The sequence below is a fragment of the Ambystoma mexicanum genome, chromosome 11 (assembly GCF_040938575.1).
Source record: "Ambystoma mexicanum isolate Mex_15411 chromosome 11, UKY_AmexF1_1, whole genome shotgun sequence".
Taxonomy (NCBI): Eukaryota; Metazoa; Chordata; class Amphibia; order Caudata; family Ambystomatidae; genus Ambystoma; species Ambystoma mexicanum.
In genome coordinates, this window is record NC_090934.1 from 182,462,848 (window position 1) to 182,482,612 (window position 19,765).

General features: G+C 44.0%; 1 protein-coding gene across 3 annotated transcripts in view; it reads right to left on the reverse strand.

The window, feature by feature from the left end:
• Positions 1–19,765, reverse strand: part of PAFAH2 (platelet activating factor acetylhydrolase 2) — a 395,798-nt gene that overhangs the window by 226,551 nt on the left and 149,482 nt on the right. For all 3 annotated transcript variants that reach the window (XM_069622750.1, XM_069622752.1, XM_069622751.1), the window contains one exon: positions 7,971–8,039. In XM_069622750.1, coding sequence (XP_069478851.1) covers positions 7,971–8,039 — 69 coding nt within the window. The remainder of the gene's footprint in view (positions 1–7,970; positions 8,040–19,765) is intronic.

The following is a 19,765-nucleotide window of genomic DNA, read 5'->3' on the forward strand; positions in this document are numbered from 1 at the left end:
GTTTCTGATGCATTTAATTTGATTGGTTTAAATTACATTAAAACGAAAACGCATGTAATCGTTCCGCATTTGTTTGCTAGGGTATTTCTTAAGGTAGCTTTCCATAGCCGGAAGCCATTTCCAAACGGAACTTGCGTGTTTGTATAATTTTGTATATTTTGTTTTCTTGCCATTCAAAGCCAAGGAGACTGGTTTTGACTTTCTTGAGTTTATTGCAAAGTGAAACTATGGACATATCAATCCTAACTAGACTTTGCAATGTTTCTTCATGTAGCAAGTTGAAAAAAGGGTTGACAAGGTCCCTAGCCGCACTTACATACAAAGAGTTCTCTGCCGCCTTGTTGCATTTACGCCACAGGTACATACGTTTCCATGCAACAATAGTGGCAAGGGAAGTAAGTCCAAATTCATATTTAATTAGTTCAAATGGCAAACATTTAGGCAGAATTATTTTTTACCTTCTATATAAGTCAAGTATGTGTGTAGATCGTCAGAAAACAGTTCCAGGCCATAGGTAAGACGGGGTATGGCTTTACTGATATAGAACTCACTCATTGGAGTCGCTGAAAACTTCCCAAATTTTGTATCAATCGCACACATTTGTCTAATCACAATCTCAGCTTTTAGTTTCAGTTGATTTTTAATTAGAGTATTAGACCCTGTCCCAGAGAAATGGAAGCCCAAATACTTGAAAGCAGATTGGGCCTTAATGGTTTTATTGCCACAAAGCCAGGAGAAAGCGTTTTCCTTTTTATTAGGTCTACCAAAGCGTACAATGACCGTCTTGGAAGGATTGATTTTTAATCGTAGGTCACAAATGAACTTCTCAAAGGCCTTGAGCAATCGCTGAAGGCCGACCTTACTGTTGTCCATAAGGATGAAGTCATCTGCATACGCCATCCAAGATAAACAGATGCCATTCAGTTTGAGACTGATCAAACCCTTATTATTCAAAGCCTTATTGGCACCACTCACATAAAGATTAAAAATCGTAGGGGCTAACATGCAACCTTGTCTAAGGCCATTGGGAATGACAAGTTCTTTGGAGAGAAGACCTTCTGAATTTAGTCGCACTCTTATCCTAGTATCTGAATAAAGAGCCATGATAATTTGAAGCAAATGAATAGGGATATCAAGATCTTTAAGTAATAGCCATAGTATTTTCCTGTCAACAAGATCAAAGGCAGAGCTAAGATCCATTGATGCCACAAAAGTGGATGGGTTGCCCCCCTTTATAGATCTGGAAGTTAGAGCTTTTAGTATTAGGCCTCCACAGTCGGTACCAACAGTTTATTTTAAGCCTATCTGTTTTATGTCAAGAATGTGCTCGTCAGTAATCCATTTTTCCAAATCACGTAAGACCAGAGAGGCAAAGATTTTGGATTCTGGATCCGCAATTGCAATAGGTCTATAACTTGACGGATATAACTGAGAGCCCTTTTTAAATACAGGAATTACAATTGACACTCTCCAAGATAAAGGAATGTATTTACATAAAAGAACATTTTCAAACAGCAAGAACAAAATGTGGGCCCAATTGGATGGATCAAGCTTAAGCAATTTGTTAGAAAGGTTGTTGGGACCAGGTGCACCCGAATTCTTGGATTTCACAATAAGGTTCACAATGTCCTCTTTAGAGTATTCTAGATCCCAATTCAAACTTCATTCTATCTCCAAAGGAGCAGCACTCGTGTTAAGAGTGAACAGATTAGCAAAATGACCTAGCCATATACCTTCATCAATGGTATTCATATTGGACAGTTTTTGAGGTCTCTCCACTTCATTGATTAAAGACCAAAAGTTGGAGCAGTTGGAACCTTTCAAAGCACGTAGCATAGATTCATCATCCATTTGTGAGTGTTGACCTTTGTGGTGGATCAGCCAGATTTTGTAGCTTTGTTTGATTTTCTTTTTTTTTAACGTGATATCTAGTTGGGAAAGACTTGATTTATAAAGATGTCTTAATTCTTTCCTATAGGCACTTCTACGTTCATGGACAGTGCTATCAGTACTATGATTATAACGTTGTTTTAATTCCAGTTTTTTGCCCATTTGTTTTTCTATTTTGTTAGTAGTGGAATGGATGTATGCAGTAAATTTCATAGCAGAATAACAATCTGCCCGTTACCAAGGAGTCATGGTATCATAGTCTGTCACCATAGTAGAGGTGAACTTGACATTCTTACCATGTGTCCATGTTATTCTGTTTCCTTGTACACTGGAGGTCAGATCATATTTGTACATATAAACCTTTGTACTTTGTACATTGACATTTGTTTCGAACATCAAGTGAGGATCCGTAATGGACATCTTACTTGCGCACTTCAGACACTTTTTAAACCCCGTCTTGGGTGATGCCAGAGTTGAGGATGAAGACATTTTTGATGAGAAAACTGATGCACCGTTTTGAAAACACGAAGCAGAAGTTCGGTAAAACGGAACTGAATCCAACGGGCGTGGCTTTAGCCCTTTATACGACGGATGACGTTGACGCTCGATGCCGGCCTCCGAGGGACCAAGCTACGCGGCCTCGAGCACAGCGCCTTCTGGCAAAAATGTTTTCCGAACAAGCAGCAAGCTGGCGAATATATCTAAGATGAGGAATACGTGGGAGGACACAATCCATTTGAAACACATGCACTCCAGAAGGTAAACGGGGACCTCCTTCGAGATTGGGGACAACAGAGGTATTATACTGAATACTCCACCCAGGCGAGAGGAGTCCTCACACTGATTCATCCCTCTCTGGGTTTTCAGTTTATCAAGAGTAAAATTGACCCACAGGGGCGATACGCGATTGTGTGTGGCAACATTGCCGGTAAGGGAGTCGTACTGGGAAACACATACGGCCCGAATATCGATGACCCAGACTTCTACACAAAGGTTGCATGCGAGATGGGCCCGCTAGATGGGGAACATATATGGTAGGGGGTTGACTTTAATACTGTTCTGAACACTACTCTTGATCGTTTATCTAGTAAACACAGAGCACCTACCAGAACAGCAACCACCATACTTCAAATCATGACAAAGTTGACACTCATGGACGCCTGGAGAACATTGCACCCACTGATTAGACAATACTCATTCTACTCCTCTGTGCATCATAGTGAGTGTCATGATCTCTGCTTCCAAAAGGTCAGGGTTTTCCCAACTCCCTTGGAAGCAGATCCATAACCCAGGTTCCGAGTGCCAACCAGTCCCAATTGGGACCTTTTGGACCCAGTCCTGGCGCCAGTGGCACCAGGCTCATAAATATGCCCAGTCCCAGCGCTGGAAGCGCCGGGCTCATAATGCTTGGGTGGACTTACCTGCAGCAGACCATGCTGCTTACTTGCCTGCCAGTTGAGTCTCTGATCCTCTTCTGTTTGGAACTACTTTTCCTGTTGGGTGGGGCAGGAGCCACTCCCTAGATTCAGAACACTGGAACTCTTCTGGAAAGCAGGAACTCTTTTCTTACCTAGGCGTGGCTGTGGAAGGAGACGCCTAAGCACTACTGGAGGCTATTTAAACCACACCCGATGGATGAATCTTGCTTTGCGTTATTCTGCATCCTCAGCAGCAGAACGCTCATCGGGTCTTCTGCATCTGATCCTGGGACTAAGGAAAAAGGCTTACCATTCTGAATCCAGTCTTCAGCAACACCTATAAAGACAAGAAAGAACAGGTTAGCATTACGGTCTTCAGTGACAGCTCTTCACTTACCTGGTCCATCGGCTGTCACCAACGCCTCGCGCTACATTCCGGCATCTGAAAGGCAAAGGCTTACCTACTCTTTGTGCGCTCCGGAGGCCTTCGGCGCTGCATCCCGCATCTGAAAGACAAAACAAGGTGCGTTTAAAGACATTGGGGAACTTTAATACTCACGTGCCATTACTCCTTTCCACATCTAACCCAGTGGGTATTCCGGCACCCTGCAGCCGCCCCGAACTTGTACCTGCAAAATAAAAAGACAGTTAGAGCGCATCGTGAAGCAGGCAACAAGCGCTTACTTACGTGCTTCCAGGCGCTTCTATTCATCACACGGGCTCCATCTTCAACTCACTTCAGCCCGCCATCCGCCATCGCCGGAACCCTGCAAAACAAGAGACATCATTACTAAAGACTTTAAAGACATTAGAATTACTCGAAACTTACCGTTCGTGCAGTAAACGACGGACAGCAGTCCTCTGAAGTCAAGAGGCCTGCTCCCCTTATCCAGTGAAGAAACTGGTTACAGCACCCTGCCTCGAGGCAGATGGAGAGCACGGCGTTCACTTACCTAAGACATCTTACCCTTCGAGCCAGACATACAGTGCACAGAGGTCCAGCCCAAAGAGCCAGCCGTGTGTTACACATCACCTTTGAAGATACGGTATACGCCCAGTCAAGACCGGCGCCTCTACGGGAATCAGGTGAGCGTTACAGTGAGTCCCGCATAGATTACTGGTTAGTGTCCACTCACCTCTCTAATATGGTTGGCAAATGTGAGATTCACCCACGGACATTATCAGATCATTCCCCAATAACCCTAGAAATATCGCTGGGCAATGTCAAGCCCCCAGTAAGAAGATGGAGGATGCCACCGGATGTTTTAAAAGACCCGAGCGTCACAGAAGCCCTTCATACTGAAATTGATATGTTCTTCGAGGTTAATAAGGGATCAGTGGAAAAGAGTTCGACCCTATGGGAAACCTTTAAGGTTTGGGTAAGGCGGATCCTGACTTCTAAGGCTATGGGATTACTGAAAACAGTTAGGGTGGAGTTGGCAGAAGTGGAGAAACAACTGGGGAAGCTGGAAGTACAATATAGTGACACCCATGACAAGAAGACCCTAGCAGACATAAATAGCCTTTTACAAGACTTCAATAAACTGGCGACCAGGGAGCTACTATACATGGCTGCCCCCCTTAAGGTGTGGCGCTGTGGTGAAAGGAACAAGGCAGGTCGCACTCTCGCAAACTTGCTGAAAACTGAACGGTGGCATGCACCCATTTCCAGCATAGTTGCGAAAGATGGCTCTGTGATAACCAGTGATGATGGTATCAATAATGAGTTTACTTAATTTTATACAGAGTTACATTCCAACCATGACGTAAAGCCTACACAGGAAACTGAGAATTACCTAAATGCAATAACACTCCCCAAGTTAGGGCTGGAGGACAGGCTGGCTCTTGAGAATCCGATAACACTAGAAGAAATTACAGAAGCAATAAAATCTCTGTCCTCCAGGAAAGCACCCGGATCTGATGGTCTGGGCGCAGAACTGTATAAAGAGTTCAATGCCGAATTAGCCCCCATATTGCTATTGGTGTGGGAGGAGGCGATGGAGCAAGGGACCCTGCCAGACACAATGAGGGAAGCAATCATAACGGTGCTGTTAAAACCAAGACGCCCACCCCACGACATGTCTTCTTACAGACAGACCCCTGTCGTCAAATAAATGCGAAGCAAACATTTTTGCAAAAATCCTGCCCACGAGGCTACTTCCACACATGCCCCAACTGGTCCACCCTGATCAATGTGGCTTCATCCCAACAAGGTCGACAGCACTGAATTTACGTAGATTATTTGGGGTCATGACACAAATTAAACCTGAAGTCCAAGGTTAGATCTCCTTAGATGCCGAAAAGGCGTTTGGCACGGTGTCTTGGGTTTACTTGTTCGCTGTACTGGGAAAATTTGGAATAGGCCCTTATTTCCAGAAATGCGTCAAACTGTTATACTCTGGACCTGGCACCAAAGTGATGACTAACCGTACTATTTCACATTTCTTCTGATTAGGCAGGGGCACCAGACAGGGTTGCCCGTTCTCCCCCATACTGTTCGCTTTCACAATAGAACCGGTGGCAGCTGTTATCAGACAAAACCAGGGACAGAGAGGGGTCAAGATGGCAGGATCGGTGCAAACGATATTGCTATATGCGGATGACACTGTTATATGTCCGGGAACCCGAATCGAATCTGGGCCCCGTTATGGAGCGTACTCGGGTTATAAAATCAATACAACCAAGTCCGAAATGTTCCCCCTGACTTCGGCAACCGTTTGTCCAACTAACACACACAGGCTAAAATGGTTGCTTATTAAAAATCGATACCTAGGAATTCTCGTATCTAAAGAAAGATCCTCTTTGTATTCAGACAACTACGAACAACTCTTACACTCTATTAAAGCCAAACTCCAGATGTGGGCTGGATTCTCTTTATCATTTTTAGGCAGGATAGCTATTCTAAAGATGGTGGTCCTGCCAAAACTATTATACATATTCAGTAATGCCCCGATCTTGCCTGGCAGACAGTTTTTTGACAGCCTACGATCCACCGCTGTAGAGTTCATCTGGTATGGAGGTGCGGGCAGAATGAAATGGGAGAAACTGGTTGAACCGTATAACACAGGACGAACAGTGGCGCCAGACTTTGAGTTATACTACCTGGTCGCGCAAGCCCAACATGCCAAACACTGGTACGACCCACTAGACACTGCACCACACCTGCCTATAGAACGACATGCTGCAGCTCCAACGGATATATGCTTCATTTTGTTTAAAACACAACATAAGGACGAATGCAAATTTGACCCAGTCAGTGCAACAGTCCTAGCCTGGGCCAAGATCTATAAGAGATTAAAACTAGAGACACCCTATAATCCAGATGCACCCCTCTGGAATTTTCCAGGCATATCACCATCGTACGATGTGGACATACAAAGGTTGTGGGATCCCGATAGAGAAATTAAAATGGGATATACGTTCCCCAATGGGGAATTTGTCACCCAGGAAGACTTTGTAGCCTCTTTGGGGGGCAGGACAGCTTAGATTGCTGCAATACCACCGTATGAAAGCTGCATTCAAAAGTATATGGCCCCTATTCCCAGATGAACCTATTCCACATAAATGCCTTGTAGCACTGTCCTCAAGCTCCGGAACCAGTGTTTCCAAACTATATACGATTATACAAGCACATACACCTACAACAAACACGGTCAAGGAGCTACGGGAGGCAGGCATGGAGATCACAATTGCAGACAAGAAATGGTCTAGATACTGTGCCTTATCCAAGACAGTATCACTAAATGCTGGACTCCGGCTGATTCAGTATAAAGTACTGAATAGATTGCACTTTACACCAACCAGAATGGCTAAATTTACAGAGAACTGTACCGGGGGATGTCAAAAATGTGGGGGCCCATCTGCAGACTCGTTTCATATGTACTCGAGTTGTCCGCTCACCCTTAGGTTTTGGAGGGAGGTGGCCGAGTTATTATAAGAAATAACGCAGATACCAGCAGACCTCACACCCCAGAAATATCTGTTCTGGGACATAGGAAAGACATCGGAGGTGACCAGAAGATTATTTAATGTAACTTGCGCAGTGGCTAAAAAGTGCATACTTCAAAGCTGGAAAAGCCCATATGTGCCACGCAAAGACAACTTACTTAAAGAACTCACATATGTAAATGAGTGTGAGGAACAGTATGCAATGACATTGCCCAGAACAAGCAGGCCCAAGGATATATGGGCCCCGTTTAGAATATATTTGTGTGAGATGTTGTCCGATGATGAAAGCCCTCCGAGGCCCTGATACTTATTTGACTATGTAAAATGTATGATGCAAATGTGACTATGATACCCATCTGTGTCGAACTGTACTGTTTTCTTTCATAAGTGTTGCTGCAAGGTCGTAAACCACAACTAATAAATAAAGTTTAAAAAAAAAAGAATTCTGCAATGGCACAGACAAGCTAAAAATGACAGAATGGAATGTTAAGTAGGGATGCTCTCTGTGATTAAGAAGAATTGGTTCAAGTACTATAATCTATCATCTTCTGCCTTACCAACAGAGCTGTGACAAACAAATGGTGCATCTTGGAGAGGAATGGCCAAGCATTAGCCTGTATCAAGTGCCCAGAGACTGGGCTAAATGTGTGGCATCAACAATCAGGAATACATTGCGTGTGGAGAGTGCACAGAGCAGCCACTTTGAGTCCTTACCTGTGTTCCACTGCTGCTACCAGGAAACCCTGCGATGCCATCTCCATACACACAGCAGAGTACACTGTCCTGGGGATTCAAGAAGAGGTTTCTCAGTAAATATGTAGCAAAGTGTGAATAGCCGGGTCTGAGGCAGTTAGCGACTAAACATCCAAGTTGTGTATGGAGTGGGATAGTGGATAGTGATAGCCCTAAATTTCCCCAATTGAGACTTAATCGCCCTTTAATATCCAATGCCCTAGATGTACTCTGTGGTGCAGACCCTAACTCTATCCAGCAAACAGCTGTATAGCAAAACCCCCAACACTATACCAGCCAATACTCTAGAGCAGAATAATATAGATTCCACGCATTGCTCTAGAGACCCATCTAACTTTAGCACTCTCAATTCCCTATAGTAGAATCCCTCATTTCTTTCTCTCTTAAGGACCTATACCACAGATGCATTTTGCTCACTTCCCTGGAGAGCCCCTACATCTATCCTATCCCCTGTTCTATTTTTACAAAAACCTATAGTGGACAACCTCCTTAAAGCTGTTAAACATGGGAATACGATGGTTCCAAAGCAGGGGAGGAGCTGACAGGAACAGGCGCCCCAGTTGCACTTTCAAGGGACAGACTAGCGATGGTCTGTCAAGCTGAGTTTAGTCCCAGAAGGGACACACGAGGAAGACGTGGTGGCTGAGATGGAGAGAGAGTGGAAACCTCTTTTCGAACCGATACAATTTATCGAGAGGCACGCCAAAGCATGTCAAAGAAAGGGAAGACACAAAGAGCAAGAGCCTTTCTGGCAGAAGCAGACCCGCCTTAGTAAGGAGATGCCGATCCGGTGACGCAGCCCCATTACAAGGAAGGTAACAGGGAGAGCGAAAGTCCCGGATGGAGAGGCAATTCTAAGTGTCAGAGTCATAAGTATGAAACAGCGAGAAAAAAACATAACGATTAGGGTACTCACCCTCATCCCAGCGAGAAAGATAAAGTTTACAAGTGTCTTATTAATATTCAATCAATTAACCAATAGAAATAGAACTTGTATCATTACTGGGTTCATCATACTCATCCCAATAAGAAATCGAGTGACCAAAAGGATGAGAATCCTCACTGCGTTCATCAAACTCGTCCCTGCGAGAAAGCAAGTGACCAAGGGCGTGAGAGTTATTAATGGGTTCATCACACTCGTCCTTGTAAGAGACCAGGTGCCCAGCACAGTGAAAGTAATTTCTGGAAACTTCCTAACCTTCCCAGTAAAAAGCAAAGTAATAATAGAATTGAGAACAGTACCGTTAAGAAGATTGGTTGTAATTCCCAAGCAATAGGGTGTGCACTAGAGAAGGAGAGATTTTTAAATATAGCCGAGAAAGGCCAAGTGAATGAAGCACAAAGACAAGGAACACTGATAAGGAGGATCCTAAAAAGTCAGGAGAAAGGGAAGCCGGCAAGAGGGAAAAATCCCCTAAGTGAACTGAATTAACTTATGCAACGGATAGCCCAGAAATTACCTGAAGATTGTATACTAAAATTAACAGGGCCAAAAAGCCACCCCAGGAGAAGGGAATCATTCTCCTGGACTTTAGTTGTTCTGTATTTTTTTATTTTTTATTTAAAATGATATAGTTTATATATAAACTTTCCATCTCATATATCTTTCATTTGTTGATGCTCTGATATATTTCAAGTCTTATTTGCTGGTTCTCTCATGGTTCTCAGATTACGGATCGTCTGGGCTGCTTCTCGCTGGAGCTTGTTTCATGATTTTTTCCCAGAATGATGTTATGATAAATATCAGTTTGTCATCATGTCCCAGCAGTATTTGTGCCCATCGTTCTTCTGAAGAGTGGGCTTCTTTGCTGGTGGTAAAGTAGGTTCTGCATAGTGCTGTTTGGGCCTATAGTGTTGGACATACCATGATGATGTGGTATAAGGTTTCTAATGTTCCTTTCTGATCACAGAATCTGCACTGAGTGTCTCCTTTGTCCTGTTTCTTGATTATCGCCAATCTTGCTCTGGTGGGCAGTAGATTCAGACGCAACCTCATGAAGAGCGATCTGATTCTTGGATCTGGAAAATCATCAGGTAGGCTGGTAGTTGTGTTATTGGCTTTGTGTCAAGTGCGCAGTTCAGGTTTTCTTTGTAGGTATTTTTCTCCACAATTGATTTGCACCAGTCATTCCATCTCAGTTTTTTCTTTACGTTTCGTGGGCACTGTAGCAACATCTCCGTTGAAATATCTTTGTGAACCAGGTATTGCTTCTGCTCTTCCATCCATTTTCTTAGGATAGTGACAGAGGTTGCGTTCAGAGTTGTTCGCATTATTTCTATTGCAGGGATTTTATCTTCTATCGTTATCTTTCGATATAAACAGTTTTTTCCAGGACACTATCGAGCTTATAGATTGTAATGCCAGCTCCAAGCGTATTCGTGGTATTGGAAAACTCAGAGGTAGGTTTAATATTTTCCTCCAGAATGTTGCCTCCAGTTTGGCCCAGATCTTTGCATCCAGCTTTTACAAGGATTCTGCTCCATAAACTAATGTTGGGATAACTTTGGTTTTGTAGAATGTTGTTATTGGCTCAAAAGAAAATTTCCCATACTTTTTGTGTAATATGGCTCCTTGTCTTGCAAGCGCGAGGGTTTTCTTTTGGAGCTTCTCGGCCCATGGTGCTTCGTCTTTTGTCTGATTGATCATAATTCCCAGATATTTAAAGGATTCTACTACCTTTAGTTGTTGGCCATCGATTCTTATGTTTGGGCTCCTTTCCTTGGCTTTGGGCTTCCTAATGGCCATGATTTTGGTTTTTTCGATGTTATTTTTGAGCTTGTGATTGGCCATATATGTCGATAATCGGTCCATGCTGAGTTGTAGGCCACGTGGAGTTTTGTCCAGAAGTATTATATCGTCGGCATACATCATTATAGGCAATCGTGTGGAGTTTACTTTGGGTGGATTAAGTTCAGGATCACTCCCTTCTTGCTCTATATCTGCTGTAAACAAGTTAAATAAGGTCTCTGCCAGGAGGTAATCCTTGTTTAAGACCGTTCAAGGTTTCTATCTCGATTGTGTGTATTCCATCATTGGGCAGTCTTACTCTTATTTTAGTCTCAGAGCAGAGTACAACAGTTTGATCGGCTGCAGGATGTAATCTGGGCAGTTCCATTTTTCAAGCTTGTTCCATAAAAGCTGCCGATTCATTGTGTCGAACGTTAGGTGAAGGTCTACAAATGCCATCCAGACTGTTGTTTTTGCCATCATGGCTTCTTGCTTTACTAGGTTGAGTAGGAAAAGGTTTATTTCTGTACCTACTTGCCGCGTGAAGCCTGTTTGCCTCTTAGCCTGTTTGCCTCTTAGCAAACCGATTTAGCTCCGTTGCCCATGTTGTTAGGTGTTGCAGCAGGATTGTGGCAAAGATTTTCCCCAAGGGATCTAGCAGGGCTATTGGCCTATAGTTGGCTGGATTTTCTTTTGGCGCTTGTTTATATATTGGTATATGCGTGGCGGACCTCCAGGTTGATGGTATTGTGTTGTGCTCATTTATATGAGTTCGATCATCAACGTTGCCCATTGGTCTGGGTCCCTCTTTATTACTCCGTTTGACAGCCCATCAGGCCCAGGAGCCCATGATGTATTTAGTTTGCCGATTATTTGGATGATGTCCTCTTTGGTACAGGCAATGGACCATTTGATGGCATTTAGAGTCTTCTCAGTCACTGTCGTGTCCCTCTTTCGATAGAGTTTAGAGAGTACTCTATCCAGTGCTTTTCAAGCACCTTTTGTATAAGATGATGTTGTACCGAGTATGCTGAGTTTAGGAGTGCACATAGGTCTCTAGTGTTCCGATTCTTAAGGCAGTCAAGCATTTGTTCTGCATCTGCCTGTAGTAATGGGCTTTGATGCGTCTTTAACCAGTTTCGATAGGTATTTTTTTCGTTTTGAATTTTTTGCTTGGAGCTTATATTGGAGTTTTTCTGTAGGAGTTTAAATTTCTTCCTTAACTCTCTTTTTTTTTTCTCTGATTAGGTGGTCATAATGATGTTTGTGCATGGGTTTGTTGGTCAAACTTGGCTTCATTGTACTGTGATATCGGATCAGGAGCCATCCGTAGTTGAGATTTTTGCTCGGTTTCTCTGTCGACAGGAAGGTCCCTATCATTGCTTCCATCTGATTTGGATTGATTCTTAGCCGCGTTTGTTGCATGTTAAGTAACAATGGTGGAAGATATTGTTTCTGTCTTCGTGTGCCGTGCGTCGACCATGACAATGTAAGTATGCTATGGTCGCTGCAAGTGGTATGCAGTATTTCCATATTTTTTTGTGCCTGATAAATCCCTGATGAGATGAAGATACAGTCCAGGATAGACTCCGCTGACCGCTGTTTTCCAGGTTGCGATCATTTTGTGTTCTTTTTGATTATGGTATGTTCCTGCATTCATCAAGGATCTCATCTCCATTTCTTTAATCCACAATTTATTTTGGTTGTTTGTTTTGTATTAGTGGTAGGGTCAGAGTAGCTAAGAGTTTGGACAGAGGACATACTTTATTTTGGACTTCACTACTGACGACAAGCACCCTAGTTAGTTGTGTTAGGTAGGAAAACCCACAGCTAAGGGAAAGTGAGGCATGTTCATCTTGATTTAAATAAAACTTTCTTATGAATGACAACTTCTAGTCTTTCTTCTCCTTCTGACCCTCCATATATGGTGTCAGAAGTGGGATGTTAAGTCCATAAAATACCTCCCATTGGAACACTGGGAATATAACCCAGTTTAAAAAGGCTAACTTAACCACCACAGGTTTTTAGGCTAGAAGAGTATCAAGAACCAGAACTCATCCAGGAAAAAGGATTAGAAAAGAGTACTCTCGAAAACCTGTTGGGGCGATTAGTTTATCATCACATTCAGGCAGACCAAAGATTTCAAGAAGAGGTTGACCAATTAAGAACCAGTCAGCAACGTCGCATATTACCCCATGGGGTATCACAATGTACCAGGAGGGTACGGATCTCAGAGTTTTCATTTTAAATTTTGAAAGCATAGTTGCCCAGTTTGATTGGGATGAAGGTCTTAAAACCTGCAGTTTAGCTCCCTTACTAAAAGGGGAACTACAAGCTTTATATCAAACCATCAATCTCCAAGGAGTAAGCCCTTTTAATGAAATTAAAAGAGATCTCTTAGAAAGAGTTGTACAGAAAGCTTTTACATGTGACAAATCTGGGAACTTCAATTACATCAGCATGAAACTCCGCTAGAACTAGGATCCAGAGTTTGAAATACCCTTTAACGGTGGCTAGGAAAGAAATCTCTCCCAGAGGTACTAGAAACATTAGCCCTAGAGCAATTTACAAATGCACTGCCTCCTTTTCTACAGTGTGCAGTGTTACAACAGTGTTACCCTACGTTTGACACTGCCATACACGTTGCCCAGAGGCAGCAAAGCAACTAAGATCTCTGTACAGGTAGCGGGCAGGAAGAAAATAAAATACAACCCTAAATAAAACTAGTACTTCAGAATAAAGATCCAGTAGAGTGGACAGGACAACCCGAAGGGATCTTGGTAAGAGTTAAAAAGAACTTTCCCCAAAAGGGAAGTACACCCTCCAAAGAAGAACCGGAAAAAGGTCAAACTCCAACTCCCTTTTCTCCTGTTTGTTTCCCATGTGGAGGTAAAGTCCACATAGCCTGGGTATGTCCCAGGAATAAAGTTGAAGAACCTATGGAAATAGGTTGGATGTCTTTGGAACTATGGTAGGAAGATGAGACCGGGAACGAAGAAGAAATAGAAACCACAGAGAGCTACTTCTGTGCCTCACAACCCTTTAAGGCCCACAAACAGATCGCTGTGAATGGTTTAAAAGCCTTGACTCTAATAGACTCTGGGAGTAAACAGACGGCTGTTCGTTCAGATTTGGTATACCTTAAAGACCTAAAAGGTGGACAGACTATAAAAATCACGTGTGTGCCTGGGGATGTAGAGACCTACCCAAAACTATCAACTGACTCTCGAGGTGAGACTCCAACCTGTACTAATCAAATCTGCAGTAGTTTCAGGACTTTCAGAAGAGGTGATTATAGGCACTGACTTCCCTAGTTTCAATAGCTTGCTGGGAAATTCTGGTAATTTCTTATTCAACTATTCACCTCTTTATACTTTGGAACCAGATCTAAATAACCTTGACCAATCTATATAGAACTTGAACATCAGGGGTGAAGACTTATCCCAAGAAATACATATTTATAACCCAGAAAGTAAACCCGGTAAGACCAGAAATAGAGTTCAAGGAGAAGTCAAACCTCTAAGGGAAAGGATATGTGACGAATCGTGGGATTTAGTCACTTATCCCCAGGGGGCAGCCTATCCTTGTGAGGGATGGGAGGCGAGTCCTATGCCATAACCTCCCTAGGGTATAGGTAAGCAGGACCTCATCGGGAGAAACTCCCCCCTGGGGACACGTACTCCCGTTCCAATAAGGAACTCCCTCACCAACTCACTCAGCCACCCAACAAGGCCAATCCTGTTGGTTGGGAGAAAACAAGAAGAATCCTTGTTCATCTGCTATGGTGATGGTGAATGTAAAAACCAGTACCTGCCTGGTACTGTGAAGACGAAACCCAACAGAGTCATGATGAAAATGACTGAGACAAAGAAGGACCTTCACCAGACACTGGGAAAGCCCCAGGCAAGTGCCATAAAAGTGGGAGGAGAGAGAGCAAGAGTGTGTAAGACCCAGGAGTTTCAAACCACCTGTCAGAGACGCTGGCGAACACAAGAGAATGGTGCTTCTCAATGGTGCTTCTCAAGCAGGGGAGAAGCTGGCAGGAACAGGTGCCCGAGCTGCACTGTGCAAGGGACAGACTAGCGAGCGTCTCTCAATCTGAGTTTAGTTTCAAGAGGGACAAGCGAGGAAAAGTCATGGCTGACGCAGGGATGGAGAGGAAACCCCTCTTGGAGCCGATAACGCTTATCGAGAGGCACGCCGAAGCATGTCAAAGAAGACGACAAAAGATCCTAGCTAACAGACTCTCGCCCCTACTCCCCAAACTGATACACCAAGATCAATCAGGATTCATCCCAAACAGGAAAACGCACAACAATATCAGACGAATCGCACATCTAATAGAAAACGTGGAGATCAGCAGCAATCCTAGCAGTAGACACCGAAAAAGCATTCGACCGGGTGGAGTGGTCCATGCTGTTTGAGGTGTTGGGAAAAATGGCCATGAGCAACAAGGACATAGGCATGATATGGGCCAACTACAACTCACCCTCGGCAAAAATTGCAGTAAATGGAGAACTCTCAGACAAGATCAGGATAGGGAGAGGTACCAAACAGGGCTGCCCTTTGTCCCCCCTCTTATACGCAATCTTCCTCGAGCCACCACTGGCAAAGATAAGGGCGGCACCCAATATCAAAGGCATAGCAATGGGCAGACAGACACACAAGACAGCGGCATATGCGGATGACATGTTGATGACCATAACCGAGCCAACAGCGACACTACCCCACCTTATACAAGAAATAGATGAATATGGAATATTATCAGGCCTGAAAATAAACAAGCAAAAGTCATCGGTGATGATTCTGGCCGGAGATATACAAGAAATACACAGGAAAACGGAAGAGCTGCACCTCCAATCGGCAGACGAGGGGGTGCGATACCTCGGAGTCACGCTGACTAAATCAATAAAAAATCTCTACGCAGGGAATTATACGAAATTAATACAAGTGAAAAGAGACCTGGACAGATGGAATCCACTCTCGATATCCTGGTGGGGTAGAATTACAGTCATAAAAATGACAATATTGCCCAGACTTCTATACTACTTTCAAGCACTTCCAATAAAGATACCGGTGGCATTCTTCAAGTCACTCACCGAAGTAATCACGAAATGCATCTGGCAAAACAAAACCCGGACACTCTCAAACCATGCACTCACAGTGCAAAAATCAGAAGGAGGTAAGGCACTCCCTCACTTCAGGAAGTATTATGAGGCAGCACAGATGTGGGTCCTGAAGGAATGGATCCCTAACAGCTCAGAAAAGCTATGGTAGGCACAGGACAGAGAGGCAGCTAGATGAAATGTGAGAGACCTGCTATGGATCAAACCCGAAAATAGGCATCAAAATACCGAATAAGTGAGATCATGAACACAACCTTGGAAATATGGGACAATGCGACCAAAAAAGAAACACTAACAAAGGACCCAGCCCCGTTCATGCCAATACTTACAACCAGGAATTTCCCCCGGGCACGGAAAAAGGAGCATTCCAGAAGTGGTGGGAAGCAGACTGCACGAAAGTAGGAGATATGTACGATGGTCTACAAATCAGGACATACATGGAATGCCAAGACCTTCTGGGCCTTACGGAAAAGGGAAGATACCAATATGAACAACTCCATCACTGGCTCTCCACCCTGAGAATAACACAGGCAATAACAAGAGACCTGACCCCATTCGAAACATACATCATGACACAGATCGGAAAAAGAATTAGTCTCCACACTATACAAATTCCTAAACACCCAAACAGAGGAAACAAAATATCAATATATGAAAAAATGGGAAAGCACGCTAAGGAAAAACATCACGAGGGAGCAATGGACGTACTTATGGTAAATAATTCCCAAATGGACACGGGCGATCCATACAAGAGAAGCGTGGACAAAAATGATGATATAATGGCACTACACCCAGGAAAGACTCCACAGAATGTTCACCAGAGTACAAGAAAGTTGTTGGAGAGGATGCGACGCAGTTGGTGACTGGAGACACATCTGGTGGGACTGCCCGGAACTACAAAACTTCAGAGGTAAAAACCCAAATGTTAAGAATGTATAAGGGTACAGAGGCACTTGGAGAAGAGTTATGGGTGTGCGGCATGTAGAACCCCTGAGACAGAACTCTAACAAAGACACAGAAGAGAAACTGTATGGGACTCCTTACAGCTGCATGGCTAGCAACTGCACAAAAATGGAAACAGAAGACCCCCCCCCCCCAATCCGACCAGGAATGGCTACAGAGAATTTGGGTATACGTGGCAATGGAGAGAATCACATACAACATTCAAGGGGCCCGGCAAATCATTTGTGACAGACTGGGGAGAGGTGATAGATTATCTACAAAGCGACTATATGATGAAGTGGTGCCCACACAAAATCTGCATATTGGACATGTTGACAGGCCGAGTCAGAATACGAAGAGTGGCAGCAGAAGAAAAGGAAGGACAGTACAACCGGTGAGGGAGAGGGAGAGGGGGAGAAAGGATGTTGTTGAATCATGTTGTTTTTGTATAAAGAAATACCAATAAAAATATTTAAAAAGAAGAAAAAAAAGAAGGCGACAAAAGAGTGAGGCATTACTGGGTTAATCATACTCATCCCAGTGATAAAGCAAGTGACCAAAAAACAGTGAGTCATCACTGGATTCATCATACACATCCCAGTGAGAAAGCAAGTGATCCAGAGAGTGGGAATTATTATTGGGTTCATCATACTCGTCCCAGTAGGAGAACAAGTCATCAAGATAGTGAAGATCATTATCATTATTGTGTACATCCTACTCGTCCCAAAGAGAGATTGAGTGACCAAGAGAGTGGGAACTATTATTGGAATCAGTATACTCATCCCTGTGAGAGACCAGGTGCCCAGAAGAGTGAACGTAATTTCTGGAACCTTAAGGACCTTCCCAGTAAAAAGCAGAGTAATAACAGAATTGAGAACTGTAACGAAAGGAGGATTGGATGTAATTCCCAAGAGATAAGTTGGGCACCAGAGAAGGAGAGTGTTTTAAATATACCTGAGAAAGGCAAAGCGATCGAAGCACAAAGACAAGGAAAGCTGATAAGGATGATCCTACAAAATCAGGGAAAGGAAGGGAGAGGGAAAAATCCCCTAATTGAACTGAATGGATTTATGAAAGGGATAGCCAAGAACTATCTTTCCGAAGATTGCATACTAAAATAACAGGGCTAAAAAGCCACCCCAGGAGAATGGAGAAAGGGGGTGGAAACCCCAAATGGAACCTCATTTACTTTAGGAGAAGCTGGAAAGGGCACCATAATAAGAACTGGGACAATTTACTGCACAGGCCGCCATTGTTGTTACACGTCAGTCCGACAGAGAAAAGGGACAGGGCTTAACGTGCCATTTAAAGATTTTGACATTTTGAAAACTTCCCGGGTGAGGAAGGCAGGGCTCAATTGGTTAGGGACAGACTACCAATCAGGAGACAGGGAGGAGGATAAGAAAGCCCATAGGAAGCCACAGGGTCTTGATTGTTCAGGTGAGGCTAGAGGAGATGGAGGTGGCAGACCAAAAAACCAGCAGGAGAAAGGGTGGTTGAGGGTTTTTTGCAGCAGGTGAGGTGTTGGTTAGTGAGTGCAAGTATAATTGCGGTGTGCGTGGAAGAGTAATGAGTGTGGTTAGGTGAGATAGTGTCAGGACTGGATAAATGTGAAATGTTTGAAAGTGAATGAAAGGGGGGAGATCGAGTGGTGTGGAGGGTGGAATAGTAGTGTGAGGAGGGAGCAGTAGTGTGCTGGAGTGAGTGGTAGTGTGTACTAGGGAGTACTAGTACAGATGAGGGAGAAATAGTGCAGAAGAGGGAGCAGTAGTGTGGTAACATCAAATGGTGGAGGAAAGAGTGCGAGATCGAAGGGAAAGAGGAGAAAGTGGTAGAAGGAAGAGTAGTAAGGGAAGGCGTCAGAAGGAGGTGTGACGAATCAAAGGTATTTGTCCTCTCTCCCCAAGGGGGTGTCTCCCCTTTTGAGGCTAGGGAGGTGAGCCCGCTCTGCAAGACCCTCGCTAGGTATCTGGGCAAGTGGGAACTTACAGAGAGGGACTCCTCATTAGGCGACAAGTACACCAGTTCCTGTCAGGAACTAGATAAGCCACACAGCATAGTACCATACACAGGACTATCTGCTACAAAGACTAATGTAACATCTACATATTTGGCTGAAGGTAATGCTGGAACCAACCAGCCCAGAGAAGGAAAGGAGAGTGCCACTTTAAGAGAAGATGCATACTTAACTAGAACAAGTGGAGGAACATGGAGAAGCAGAGAGTACCCTATGCCGGGAAAGCCCCCTGACGTGAGCCCGGCTTGGAGAGGCAGACCTGAGACAAGCCATGGAGCCTGTGACTTTGGAAGAGCTGCAGAACGTCAGAGTAAGATGCTGAAGGCCTAGCATACTCAATGACTGATGGGCCCATTGTGAAATTGAAAAGCAGAGTCTTGGATCAGGAGGTGACGAGACCACATCCATGTCGTGGTGGGCAGGACGCCAGACGAAACATGGCGAGACCATCAGAGAAGGCAACTGGGAGTTCAATCAGTTCGGGAGTCCAACAAAAACACAGAACAAGAAGGCAATTGGATATGCAAAACTCCAGTTGCAAATATGCAACTGGAGATAGTCAATCTCTGCCTATGGCAGAAGGGAAGACGAGAACGGAAGTGCAACCAAACCAAGGAACAAGAAAGACAGTGTCGAAGAGGATCACCCGAGCGAAAGCCATTTCCCACAATGTTCCCTGACATACAGAGAAAGCGGGAGAGGTGGGAGGCCACTGGGGCAGTGGGATACAAAGCAAGATATTCATCCCATTACTCACGACAAGGCACTTAATATAAACCTGTGTAATTGGAACTGTGAAAAGCTGATCAAGAGGAAATTGAATAACTGTGATTGGAAAATCTATGAAGACTCCGAACAAATTCCTGATACAGGAGGGACATTTCCAAATGAGCACCATGATGAAAAGGGGGAAAACTGTGGCACACAATCTTGTGATAAAGTA